The following is a 14878-nucleotide window of genomic DNA, read 5'->3' as shown; positions in this document are numbered from 1 at the left end:
AGGGGTGATTGTGATACCCCATCTCTTGAACCTGTAGGAGCCATCTCTAGATTCTCGGTCCTAGTGGATCAAAGGTCAGGTTGCGACGAAGAAGTCGTCTTCTGAAAGAGGAGTGATTGTGTTACTCCTGTCTTACATGGGAAAAATGAAAGATTTATGAGTTTATATGGGCTACAATGGACTTCTATAGCAATTTGGGTTGATCATTTTAGTAAAGCGATGACTGACCAGCTAAATCGGTATCAACTAGCAAGTGCACTAGGTCAAGTAATAGTAAAGTGGACAGAGAGTCCAAGTATCGAACCCACATGAACTGTATAAATATGATTACCAATATATTATTATTTCTACTTAATCTAGACTAATCAAAAAGAGCGATTTCAGATTTTAAACTAATAAATAAAATTGCAAAAAAATTAAATTCACTAAAACGCAGCAGAGATTAAAGGTTGAATTCAATTTGGGAAAAGCTCGATCAGTGACACACGTAGGTACCAGACAATTCATGTAACAAGCAGTCGATTTAAGACTCGGACTTAATCTTAATTCACGGAAAATTTCCTAATTTGTTCAAAAGACTATTTCTAGAACAATCAAACATATTCCAATATTGATGGATTAATCTTTCGTAATTCTAATCAAATTTGAATGCATGACGAACTGTGAAAATTCAGTTTACAGCCAAACCGCATAATGAAATCGAATTCTATTTCTAGTCAATTTTACACTATGTTGAATATCGAAGTGATCAAAATCGAAACCTCATCTGTCGAATTGGAATCAATTAACATGCAAGAAAATAACTTGTCAAGAAATTCACAAGACAAATATAAATTCGATAATCAATAAAAGAAAATCAAGTCTGAAAATATCAAATAAACAAATCAATTTTTCTACATAAATTGTCTGGCCCAATCACGTGGCCTTGATCGAAAGAGAAAACTACTCAATAAATAAATTCATGATTTAAACAAGGTTTTTAATCATGAAAAATCAAAAGAAAATAATAGAAAAGAAGAGAAAATCTTCTCCCAAGCAGTAGCCGCCTCCCATGTTGACTGCGTCTGAAATTCTGGAACCCTTGAAAAATATTAAAATCTCATATTTATAGTGTCTGGATCCTGTATCAATTTGTTTCCTTCATGAAATATAATTCTCAAAATATTTCTGACGTCGGAACACGAGCTCGCGCCTGAAAAATATCGCGCTCGCGCGCAAGCCTTCAAGACAGTGCTTTAACTCCTCTCGCATGCACGCCTGGCATAAGCTCGCTCGCGTGCTACCTGCCCTCAAATCACTGGAATTCTCTTCCGCGCTCGCGCGAGGTGTAAAGCTTGCTTGCGCGTGTTCTAATTTTCTTCATGCGCTGAACACTTTGCATTGTTGCGCGATTGCTCCTCTTTTCAGCACCAACTTCATGCGCTAAACACCTTGCATTGTTGCGCGATTGCGCTTTCTCATGCCTGCTTTTCCATGCGCTAACGCGCTTATTTTTTCCGTTTGCACTACATGTTGTGCGTTTGCACTACATGTTGTGCAACCAACTTCTTTAGCGCTTGTTTTTTTCTTCTTTTTTTTTACTTTTTTTTTTCTTTTCTTCTCTTCTCTTATCTTCAAAACTCTTTTAATTTTTATTTTTCCTACAAAGAAAATCTGGAGAGTGAAATACACATGAATACAATAAAACACATAAAAACACACAAAACAATATGAATGCACACAAAATAACATAAAAATATCACGAACTAATGCATACAAAATGTACTTATCAATGACGAATGCAAAGTAGTTGCTATAGGGCTCACTGTGCAGTCCCGCAAGCGCGGGCGAGGGATCGGTGCGTGATAGTAACTCTAAAAACCGCCTAACTGACCAAAAGGCGCCCAAAATCACACATCCTATTTTATTTTAAAAACTGTGATTTTTAAAAGTATTTCTAACGAGAATTCATTTTATCTTGTTCGGTTTATGCGGTGCCGCTGAAGTTGCAGTCACCATTTAGGGTGGGATTTTACAGGCAGTCTTGTCCTCCGGCAGAATTCATAGTGCAGAAGTACGTGAGCAAATTCGTTAGGCTTAACCCTGGCCTTGCTGCTGGCATTATAAGGTTGCATTTCCACGATTGCTTCGTCCGGGTAAGTAGGATATAAATATATATATATATTAATTTTAATGATCATCTTAGATGTTTGTTGTTTTTCAATAATAATATATATATTTGATCTTAATTAGCTCATGGATATATATATATAATTTAATTTTATAGGGATGTGATGCTTCTGTGCTGTTGGATGGACCAAATTCCGAAAAGGAAAGCATCCCAAACAAGGGAAGCCTGCGGGGCTTCGAGATCATAGATGCCGCCAAAGCCGAACTGGAGATCCGATGCCCCGGCGTCGTTTCCTGTGCGGACATTCTCGCATTCGCAGCTCGTGATAGTGCATGGAAAGTGGGGAACATATACTACCAAGTCCCGTTCGGTCGGCGCGACGGGAACGTCTCCTTAATACTGGATCCCCTTCTGAACCTTCCCCCACCATTCTTCAATGCCACAGCTCTCAGAGACAACTTCGCCAGAAAAGGGCTGACCCTTGATGAAATGGTCACACTCTCCGGCGCTCACTCCATCGGCATTTCGCACTGCACTTCCTTCTCCACTCGTCTATACCCGACCGTCGACCCGACCCTAGACCCCAAGTATGCAACATTCTTGAAAACAATCTGTCCTCCCCCGGTTAATGGGACCACAACAGTAAACCCTACAACCAATCTTGATTCTTTGACCCCTAAGATTTTGGACAACAAGTACTACGTGGGTTTGAAGCTCAACAAGGGTCTTTTCACCTCGGACCAAACCTTGTATAACAGCCCTTTAACCAAGAAAATCGTGTTGAACAATGCTCAATATGGATACACATGGGCTACCAAGTTCGCCGCCGCCATGGTGAAGATGGGCAAAATCGACGTGCTCACCGGAACTGATAAGGGTGAGATCAGGACAAAATGCAATTTGGTGAACTGATTAATTTAATTAAATTCATCCATCCATCGGAGGCTGAATTCAAGAAGTACTTCTTTCAAGTACCTTTCATTTCCCATGCATTATTGTTTGATCATTTGATATTCTTAATCAGTCTTGCATGACAACTTTGATCATGCAACTTCATTTGTGCTCAAATTAATTTTAATTTTAATTTTGATTTTGATTTTGATTTTGTTTCATCTATTCTTCTGTCTCTACTCATCAGTTGTAAGACTGGAATAATATCTGAATGAATTAATTGAATATCGATCATTGTCGATGGGCATTATTTGGTTTAATGTATTATTAATCTATGTATAACTTATCCCAATTAATTTCGTCTTATTTTCGTCATATTATTTATCTATTTATTAATTAATAATTTTACATCAATTAAATCAAATAAATTATAATCTATCCATCAAATCAAATAATGAATTAACTATTTTTTCTTATTTATTTTTAATTCACATTATATTACTTATCTATGGATTACTTATCATATCACTCAAACCAAACGACAAGTGGTTAATTTTCTACTTTTATAATATATTTAATTTGCATGCTTTGATCATGCAAGTCTGTAAAATAAAATTGTGTTGGAGTTAAATAAAATTGTATATTTTTATTTGAGGATAAATATATATGGTAAAGAAAGAGAGCACATGCATCATCACTGTAACTATGATACATCTATCCCACATGAAAAAATGAAAGATTTAAAATAAATTTATAATATGATACAATGAACTTTTATAGCAACATGAGCTAATTATTTTCGTAAAGCGAAGACGAATACAAAGTAGCTGCTATAGGGACTCATTGTGCAGTCGCGCAGGCTAGAGCCCGAGACGTGACAGAATGGTATCAGAGACGGTCACCAGCTGGCCGACCCCAGAAAATATGTGCTACGTGGATGGGAGCCAACTCTTGAACCTGTAGGAGTCATCTCAAGATTCCTGGTGCTGGTGGATCGAAGGTCGGGTCGCGACGAAGAAGTCGCCTTCTGAAGAAGGGGTGATTGTGATACCCCATCTCTTGAACCTGTAGGAGCCATCTCTAGATTCTCGGTCCTAGTGGATCAAAGGTCAGGTTGCGACGAAGAAGTCGTCTTCTGAAAGAGGAGTGATTGTGTTACTCCTGTCTCACATGGGAAAAATGAAAGATTTATGAGTTTATATGGGCTACAATGGACTTCTATAGCAATTTGGGTTGATCATTTTAGTAAAGCGATGACTGACCAGCTAAATCGGTATCAACTAGCAAGTGGACTAGGTCAAGTAATATTAAAGTGGACAGAGAGTCTAAGTATCGAATCCACATGGACTGTATAAATATGACTACCAATATATTATTATTTCTACTTAATCTAGACTAATCAAAAAGAGCGATTTCAGATTTTAAACTAGTAAATAAAATTGCAAAAAAATTAAATTCACTAAAACGCAGCAGAGATTAAAGGTTGAATTCAATTTGGAAAAAGCTCGATCAGTGACACACGTAGGTACCAGACAATTCATGTAACAAGCAGTCGATTTAAGACTCGGACTTAATCTTAATTCACGAAAAATTTTCCAATTTGTTCAAAAGACTATTTCTAGAACAATCAAACATATTCCAATATTGACGGATTAATCTTTCGTAATTATAATCAAATTTGAATGCATGACGAACTGTGAAAATTTAGTTTACAGCCAAACCGCATAATGAAACCGAATTCTATTTCTAGTCAATTTTACACTATGTTGAATATCGAAGTGATCAAAATCGAAACCTCATCTGTCGAATTAGAATCAATTAACATGCAAGAAAATAACTGGCCAAGAAATTCACAAGACAAATATAAATTCGATAATCAATAAAAGAAAATCAAGTCTGAAAATCTCAAATAAACAAATCAATTTTTCTACATAAATTGTCTGGCCCAATCACGTGGCCTTGATCGAAAGAGAAAACTATTCAATAAATAAATTCATGATTTAAACAAGGTTTTTAATCATAAAAAATCAAAAGAAAATAAAAGAAAAGAAGAGAAAATCTTCTCCCAAGCAGTAGCCGCCTCCCACGTTGACTCCGTCTGAAATTCTGGAACCCTTTAAAAATATTAAAATCTCCTATTTATAGTGTCTGGATCCTGTATCAATTTGTTTCCTTCATGAAATATAATTCTCAAAATAATTCTGACGTCGGAACACGAGCTCGCGCCTGAAAAATATCGCGCTCGCGCGCAATCCTTCAAGACAGTGCTTTAACTCCTCTCGCATGCACGCCTGGCATAAGCTCGCTCGCGTGCGACCTGCCCTCAAATCTCTGAAATTCTCTTCACGCTTGCGCGAGGTGTAAAGCTTGCTTGCGCGTGTTCTAATTTTCTTCATGCGCTGAACACTTTGCATTGTTGCGCGATTGCTCCTCTTTTCAGCGCCAACTTCATGCACTAAACACCTTGCATTGTTGCGCGATTGCGCTTTCTCATGCCTGCTTTTCCATGCGCTAACGCGCTTATTTTCTCCGTTTGCACTACATGTTGTGCGTTTGCACTACATGTTGTGCAACCAACTTCTTTAGCGCTTGTTTTTTTCTTCTTTTTTTTTACTTTTTTTTTTATTTTCTTCTCTTCTCTTATCTTCAAAACTCTTTTAATTTTTATTTTTCCTACAAAGAAAATTTGGAGAGTGAAATACACATGAATACAATAAAACACATAAAAACACACAAAACAATATGAATGCACACAAAATAACATAAAAATATCACGAACTAATGCATACAAAATGTACTTATCAATGACGAATGCAAAGTAGTTTCTATAGGGCTCACTGTGCAGTCCCGCTAGCGCGGGCGAGGGATCGGTGCGTGATAGTAACTCTAAAAACTGCCTAACTGACCAAAAGGCGCCCAAAATCACACATCCTATTTTATTTGAAAAACTGTGATTTTTAAAAGTATTTCTAACGAATCGCACATGGCAATTCAATTTCACAATTTTATGACAAATCCGACCAAACTACACCATGATCACCCTTATTCTTAATTGAAATTCACAAAAACTCCTATGAGACCTTTTCACGGATCAATTTTGTGCAACGGGTTTTTGGACCCACTTGATTCATTAAAAATATTATTTTTCAATACATATATGGATCATAATCAACCAGTATGATCTGTAAGAACGTCACAAAAGACCTACTTATTGTAATTTAGGGTGTTATTTTGTTCAATTCCTTTGAATTAATTGGATAGAACATAAAATTGTCTGTATATAAGCCGATTTTAATTAGTGTAATTGTTATGAAACCCTTGAGCTTATTTTTAACATTAAAATGATATTTAATTTAAGGTACTATTTATATGATTTTTTTATGATATGTAAACCCGCAATTGTTATCTTTAGGTGCACAATGGATAAACTCCAGGTTAACCCTAACCTTATTAATGCAATTGTTCTAAACCCCTCCGTCTTAATTAATTTTTAGAGTAGGTCTATTTTTAAATTAGGTATTTTGAAATAAATCTTAAAATTTAAAGCAGATTATTTGATAAGTTAATGATTGATCGATCTCATATTGACATTTTAATAACAAAATACCCTTATTAGAGAATGCATCTCTTCATTCATTTATTTGAATGAATATAAGGGTTAATTATTAGAGTGTCATTAACGATTTTAATATATTTATCAAAATATCATAATTATTTTTGAAGAACCAGAATCAACACGCGACTCGCTTGGAGTCATTATTTAAATTGAAGAGGAACGGAAGGAAAGATCTAGGGTGAAGAAATATATATCAAATTTTTTTTTTTGTAATGAAAATAAAGAATAACTTTTTTATTGATTATAAACTGTAGTAACCTGATGACCAATTTAAATTGGTTAAATATTAAAAAAGATTAAAGGTTATTAATATAAAAAAAATCAATGGCATAATCAAGTTCAGAATATGATTTCCAGACTTGGGAACCACCAAAGGGTTCAGAAGGTCCAAAGATGATGAGTTCGGAAGCATTGAACTGTTCAAGCCAAGATCGGATGCAGAGGAAGAATTCAGAAGGTCCAAACTCAGATCAAAAGGTCCGATTAGTGTTAAGTAATGCATATCGAGTGTGAGGTGGCAATGAAGTACCGACACGCGGGAGTTCGGAAGGTCTGAACCATGGATCAGAGGGTCCAAACTAGGACGTATACTTAAGTGTCAAGAGGCTTTGGACACATCACTGCATGCATGGGATCGGAAGGTCCGAAGTGGGGATCGGAGCTTCCGACGTTCACAGTTTGGAACGTGGCATTCATGCAGGGATCGAAACATCCGATCGATGCCTATAAATAGGTCATCCGAGATCATTTCTCCTAGCTCATTTCACACTTTTCCCTATCTTATCTAGTGTATTCTTGGGCGTCTTAGCCATTCGTTCGAGGGTCGGGCACTAGCAGTGTGGGGACCCGGGTTGCTAATCTCATCTTAGGGCAATTAACGATTAATAGACAATTAATCATGTAATAAAAGATTGTTCAAACCAAGAGCTAAAAAAATTTATTTTTTTTTAAAGAAGGCCCCGCTCGATCGGGTAAACTCTACCGATCGAGCGAGCACAAAGTAAAAACTCTTGGGTCTGCATCCATATTGGCCTCGCTCGATCGGTGAAACTTTACCGATCGAGCGGGCATAAAATCTCAACCCTCTGTTTTGCAAAATAAAGGCCTCGCTCGATCGGTGAAATCCTACCGATCGAGCGAGCTGTATTTCCAGAAAATCTGCAGGAAACACTCTTATTGTCAACCATGGAACATGCATAAATATACTCTTTAACAAGCTGCTAAATACTATACATGCATTGACAAATTAATCCTAACATTCAAATACATCCATTCTTGAATATAAACTAGGATTTACCAAATAGAAACATGCACAAGATTCTTTGTCTTCTAAAATGTTATTAACAATACATATTGTTAGAACCTAATGGGGGGGGGGGGGGGGGGGGGTTTAGGTTCTATTGGCAACTTTAGCAATTTAAAGTGATTATGCAAGTACGCAAGCGGAAGACTTAAGCAATCAAATAAATAAGTGCGGTAAATAAATACGTAATGTAAATAAAGCAGTAAAAGGGATAAGAGATGTTTATGGAAGTTCGACGATAAATCGTCTACGTCTCCCCTTCTTGGTTAAGTCGATTAACCAAGGATCCACTAGCACTTCGAACGTCTTGGCCTTGATGGCTCCAAGGATAGCCTTACAACTTGACACGATCACCGCGCCGATACAACTCAACACTCTTGGCCTTAAGGGCTCCAAGGATAGCCTCAACACAACACTTGGCTTCACACTCAAGTTCTTACAACGATAGCACAACACACTTGGCTTCACACTCAAGTGTTTACAACAATAGCACAACCAACTCACAAACTATTTTTACAAACACTCTCAAATATATCACACAAACACTTTGATAGTAAGAAATTGCTTGCAAAGGAGAGAAGAGATGAGTTGGGATGTCTCTAAATGGTCTTGGCAAGCCTCTATTTATAGTTGGCAAAGATTTGAATTTGAATTTGTGTGCTTGGAGCGTTTATTGGGAAGCCAAGGAGTAGAGACAAAGTGTAGGCGCCGCTGCCTTCTTTTTCCAGCACTGAGCAGCTTTTGTGGAAAAATCATATCTTCCAATCTAACCGTTGGGTTGATCTGAAATTTAAACTGAAGCTTGCAAACATCTGGATCTTCGATCTGAACGGTGGAGATTTGATTCTAACGAGTCAAACATTTTCAGTAAATCTCGGAAGTCGCAAAATCACGTTCTCGCTTTTGTTCTGAGCATTACTTTTCAAAAATTCGAATCTCACAATCCATCCGTTGGATTGGCCTGAAATTAACACACAATCTTTTTAACATCCTGAAATGGATCGTGATTGGTGGAGATTGGATTTGGATGCCTCCATCGATTCCAGTAGTCTTCTGAATCCGATACTTCAGCAGTTAGCTCCTTGCAGAAATAGCTACTGTTCAACATATTTGCAAAAATCATAACTCCATATTCAGCCGTTGGATTAATTTGAAATTCGGATACAAACTTTAAAACATCATAGAAATCCATGTGATCGGTGGAGATCGGATTTTAATAACCGAAGCATTCCCAGTTATTTTCTGAAGTTGAGTCTTCATAGTTCATTCCTTGCAGAAGTAAGTACTGTGCAGCTTTGTTAAAAAAACTCATATCTCCATATCCAGCCGTTGGATTGCTATGAAATTTGGAGAGAAGCTTGAGAACATCCTGATCTTGATTTTCATTGTTGGAGATCTGATTTGGATGACCGGAAAGTGCCCGGTGAATTTTGCAAGTTTCTGCTTTATAATATTGGCTTGTCCTTGTCCATTTCTTTTACAACTTCAAAGTAACTTCCAAGAATTTGATTGTTAATATGATCTAATCTGCAAAGTCTCACTTTAAATGGTTAGTAACAATTAACCGAGTTTTGTAATCATCAAAACATAATAATATGAGATTTGTTAATGCATTAAAAACATTAATCTCATAACACGAGATTTGTATGCGTTTAAGGCGTAACAATCTCCCCTTTTTGATGATCACAAAACTTGGTTAAATAGGAGAAATAAATGTACAATATTAAATAAATAATTTAAATTTGCACAATATAATTGCATGAATAAAACTCCTCCTAAATTAAACAATTAGTTAAGAAGAGTTTGTTTATCAAATAACCAATTTTTTTATTCTCTATGCATTTAAGCAAACTAACTCTCCCCCTTAGTTAAAGTATTTAACCAAACTAATTCTCCCCCTTTTTGTGATAATCAAAAAGACTGGAAAAATAAATACAAAACATGATAATTAAATATGATTTCTAAAAAGCAACACATAAATTTCACATAAAATGTGAGCTTTATAACTTTGAATAAATACAATTAATTTGTATTATCCAAAATTAAGTTGCTCAAATTTTATATTAAGCTCCCCCTTAATATGACATTAAATTTATTTATGTCCACAAGTGATTACAACTCAATCATGCCAAGTTCACCACGCAAACGAATAAAAGTATTTTCATCTAGTGGTTTTGTAAAAATATCGGCAATTTGATTTTTAGTGTCAACATATTGAAGTTCAACTTCATTTCGTTCGATGTGGTCACGAATAAAATGATGACGAATGTCAATATGTTTGGTGCGCGAATGTTGAATCGGATTCTTTGTAAGACATATGGCGCTAGTGTTGTCACAGAAAATAGAGATTTTTGAAAAAGAGACGCCATAGTCGAGCAATTGATGCTTCATCCAAAGAATTTGCGCACAACAACTACCGGCAGCCATATATTCGGCTTCGGTCGTTGATAACGCAACACAGTTTTGCTTTTTGGAAAACCAAGAAACCAAACAGTTTCCTAAAAAGAAACAGGTTCCACTAGTGCTTTTCCGGTCCACCTTATATCCACCAAAGTCGGCATCGCAATAAGATTTTAAATCAAAGAAAGAATTTTTCGAATACCACAAGCCGAGATTTGGAGTATTTGAAAGATATTTGAAAATGCGTTTTAAGGCGAACAAATGTGATTTCTTTGGACATGATTGAAATCGTGCACACAAGAAAACACTAAACATAATGTCCGGTCTACTAGCAGTAGCATATAATAAGGAGCCAATCATACTACGAAAGGAAGATTGATCTACAGTTTTACCATTTTCATCCTTGTCGAGTCTGATTGCTGTGCTCATCGGTGTGGATGATGATTTTGTGTTCTCCATTCCAAACTTCTTTAGAATCTCCTTGATGTATTTGCTTTGGTTCACAAAGAACCCATCCTTGCACTGTTTGATTTGTAATTCGAGGAAATAGTTAAGTTCCCCCATCATACTCATCTCGAAGTGTTCCTGCATCAACTTAGAGAATTCTTGACAAAGAGTTTCATTAGTAGAACCAAAAATTATGTCATCAACATAAATTTGCACAATTAATAAATCATCTTTGTCATGTTTGGTAAACAAAGTAATATCAACAATTCCTCTAGTAAAGCCATTGGTAATAAGGAAAGAAGAGAGTTTTTCATACCAAGCTCGAGGAGCTTGTTTCAATCCATACAAAGCTTTGTTGAGTCTATATACGTGATCAGATAACAAATTATCAACAAAGCCATCAGGTTGTTCAATATAGACCTCTTCTTTCAAATCACCATTCAAGAAAGCACTTTTAACATCCATCTGAAATAATTTAAAATTTCTAGAGCATGCAAAAGCAAGTAACATACGAATGGATTCAAGACGGGCAACAGGAGCATAAGTCTCATCATAATCAATGCCTTCTTCTTGACTATATCCTTTAGCTACGAGCCTAGCCTTGTTTCTAGTGATGGTGCCATGCTCATCAAGTTTATTTCTAAACACCCATTTAGTACCTATCACAGGTCTATCATGCGGCCTAGAAACAAGATCCCAAACATTATTGCGTTTAAATTCATTTAACTCATCTTGCATAGCAATAATCCAGGAATCATCAAGTAAAGCATCATCAACACATTTTGGCTCAACATGAGAAACAAAAGCAAGATGATTACAAATATTATTGAGAGAAGAGCGAGTAGATACTCCCTTTGATGGACTTCCAATTTTCAGATCTTTAGGATGATCTTTGTGATGTGTCCATTCCTTAGGAAGTGGTGTTTCCTCAACTGTAGCATCTATATCATTTAAGCTTGAGGAAACCATCTCTTCTTCAAGTATTTCTATATCATCATTGTTAGTGCGAGAAATATTTAACAAAGATTCATCAAATATAACATGCATTGATTCTTCAACAAGTAAGGTGCGCTTATTGAATACTCTATAAGCCTTACTTGTAGTAGAATACCCAAGAAAAATACCTTTATCGGATTTGGCATCAAATTTGCCAAGGTTGTCCTTACCATTGTTGTGAATGAAGCACTTAGAACCAAAAGCCCGAAAGAATGAAATGTTAGGCTTTCTCTCCCTCCATAACTCGTATGGAGTTTTCTTGAGAATTGGCCTTATTGATACGCGATTGATGATGTAACAGGCAGTGTTCATTGCTTCAGCCCAAAAATATTTTGGTAGAGAATGCTCACATAACATGGTCCTTGCAATCTCTACTAGTGTCCTATTTTTCCTCTCAACGACCCCGTTTTGTTGAGGAGTCCTAGGACAAGAAAAATTGTGACCGATGCCTTTTTCTATACAAAAGTTTGAAAAATTCTCATTTTGAAATTCAGTTCCGTGGTCACTACGGATCTGTTTTATTGAAAGATTTTTCTCATTCTCAACTCGTTTAGCAAAAGTTTTAAAATACTCAAAGGCATCATTTTTGTGAGCTAAAAACAATGTCCACGTGTAACGTGAAAAATCATCTACAATGACAAACGCATAAAGCTTTCCTCCTAAACTAGCGTTCCTCGAGGGACCACATAGATCTAGGTGGAGAAGTTCAAGGGGCATAGAAGTTGATACAAAATTTTTGCTTTTAAAAGATTCCCTTGTATGTTTGCCAAATTGACACGCATCACAAACAGAATCAAGTTTCAAATCAAGTTTTGGCATACCAACGACTAAGTCAAGTTTTAAAAGTTTTTCGATGGTACTAGGACCAACATGACCCAATCGTCTATGCCAAAGAATGTTGTCATCAACATTAACGGATACAAGGCTTTTTATATTTGATAAAGATAAATTATTTAAAGAGACCTTGTAAACGTTCTCACTTCTATATCCTTTGAAATTTATGGATTTGTCACTAATAAATGATACAGTGCAGTGTTGGGGAGTGAATTTGACTTCATAACCTCTATCGCACAATTGACTTATGCTTAGTAGATTATGCTTAAGTCCTTTCACTAGGAGTACATCATCAATTAGACAAGAATTAGATATACCTATTGAGCCGATGCCTTCAATTACTCCTTTGCTGTTGTCTCCAAAGGTGACAGTCCCCTTCTCCTTTGGTTTGATTGATTGAAGAAGATCCTTGTTCCCCGTCATATGTCTAGAACATCCACTGTCTAGATACCATATGCTAGGGAGAGCATTTTTCTTGTTTCCCTGAAAATAATTGATTTTGGTACCCTTTAGTTCTTTTGGGTCCACAATGTTAGAAAAGAGAGATACAAAATAGACTTCTAAGAGTTCAGTCTCTCATAGCAACATCATCGCCACTTTCCAAGAGTGCTCCCAGTAGTAGGTAGGGCATATGGCCACTTTAAAAACCTATTTCCTTGGACAGAGCAACGTTCAACAGGGAGACCAGCCGCAAGTCAAGGCATTTTTAAGCCGGTCTATATTGAACTCCCTTAGATTTTGATCTCATAATGCCGACTAATGAGTTGTTAAGTACTCTTAGGCCTCCATTTCATATAGCTCTTTTGAACATATTGATATTTCAATGATCTGCATTTATGTCTAACATGACCAGATTTGCAACAATAAGAACAAGTAGGGGTTGATCTCATTTTAGCTTTAGCTATTAGACTAGCAAAGTCTATAGACTTTTTACCATAGCCTATTCCTCCCTTATCAAAGCTACATTTCTGCATGCTAAGTTGGTTGTTCAATTTATTGCTACTCACATTGAATTTATCGAAAGATTTTTCTAAGTGATCTAAGTCATCCTTAAGTCTAAGGTTATCATGCTCCTTAGTTTCTAATTCCTTTTTAAGATTTCTATTCTCTTTTCTAAGAACCTTAACCATATCAAACATATCTTTATAAGCATGTAAGAGTTCATCGTAAGTAGGTACCTCGTCATCGTCGTCAGAGACGATGTCATCACTTTTAGCCATTAAGCAGAAGTTTGCTTCCTCGTCGTCGTCGTCGCTATCACTCCAGGTAGCTAGTAGGGCTTTCTTCTTTCCTTTGTCCACTTTCTTCTTGAGTGGGCATTCATTGGCGTAGTGACCTTGTTCTTGACAGTTGTAGCAGGTCACTTCTTTCTCAGGTTTCTTGTCCTTTTTGAATTTGTTTCCTCGCATGAATTTCTTGAATTTTCTTGCGAAGAGAGCCATGTCATCATCGTCATCTTCTTCGACTTGTGTAGTCAAGGCTATCCCTTTGTGCTTGACATCTTCTTTCTTTGATTCTTTTCTTGTGGACACTTCTAACTCATGGGTTTTTAGGGTCCCATGTAGTTGATCAAGATCATAGGCGGCAGTGTCCCCTTTGTTGGATTCGATGATGGCGGTTCTCTTTGCATCCCATTCTTTTGGTAGGGCACGAAGAGCTCTCCTCCAAACTTGCTTGGTAGGATATTGTTCTCCCAATTGTGCTAACTCATTGATGATTTGAGTAAGCCTTCGGAACATGGTGTCAACATCTTCGTTGGATTCCATCTCAAATGTTTCGTATTTGAGTTGGAGTAAGTCGATCTTTGTTTCTTTCACTTGGTTGGTGCCTTCGTGACATATCTCTAGCTTGTCCCATATCTCTTTAGCAGATGAGCACATCGATATCCGGTTGTACTCGTTCATATCTAAGGAACAATGCAAGATATTCATAGCTTTAGCATTTTGCGAAATTAATTTCATGTCCTTTTTTGAAAAGTCATCCATTCCCTTAGGAATTTCAACCCCATCAACTATTTTCATAGGTGTATAGGGACCTTTCACCGTCACTTTCCATAGGTCATAGTCTACGGATTGGATATATAGGGACATACGATTTTTCCAATACCCGTAGTTTATGCCATTAAAAAGAGGAGGACGATTAGTAGATTGCCCTTGAGCATAATCACTCGCTAGGTTTGCCATAAAAAGGATTTGAAAAGTATTTTCAAATGGCTCTGATACCACTTGTTAGAACCTAATGGGGGGGGGGGGGGATTTAGGTTCTATTGGCAACTTTAGCA

The 14878-nt window shown here is 36.6% G+C and overlaps 1 protein-coding gene across 1 annotated transcript; it reads left to right on the top strand.

The window, feature by feature from the left end:
* The first annotated feature begins 1778 nt into the window (after positions 1-1778).
* LOC140888400 (peroxidase 5-like) lies at positions 1779-3022 on the top strand. Its single transcript, XM_073296077.1, has 3 exons — positions 1779-1785; positions 1945-2135; positions 2267-3022. Exons 1-3 carry the CDS (start codon positions 1779-1781, stop codon positions 3020-3022), a joined length of 954 nt encoding a protein of 317 aa, XP_073152178.1.
* The last annotated feature ends 11856 nt before the right edge of the window (positions 3023-14878 follow it).

Source organism: Henckelia pumila, chromosome 3 (assembly GCF_033568475.1).
Source record: "Henckelia pumila isolate YLH828 chromosome 3, ASM3356847v2, whole genome shotgun sequence".
Classification (NCBI taxonomy): Eukaryota; Viridiplantae; Streptophyta; class Magnoliopsida; order Lamiales; family Gesneriaceae; genus Henckelia; species Henckelia pumila.
This window is presented reverse-complemented; position numbering and strand designations above follow the sequence as displayed.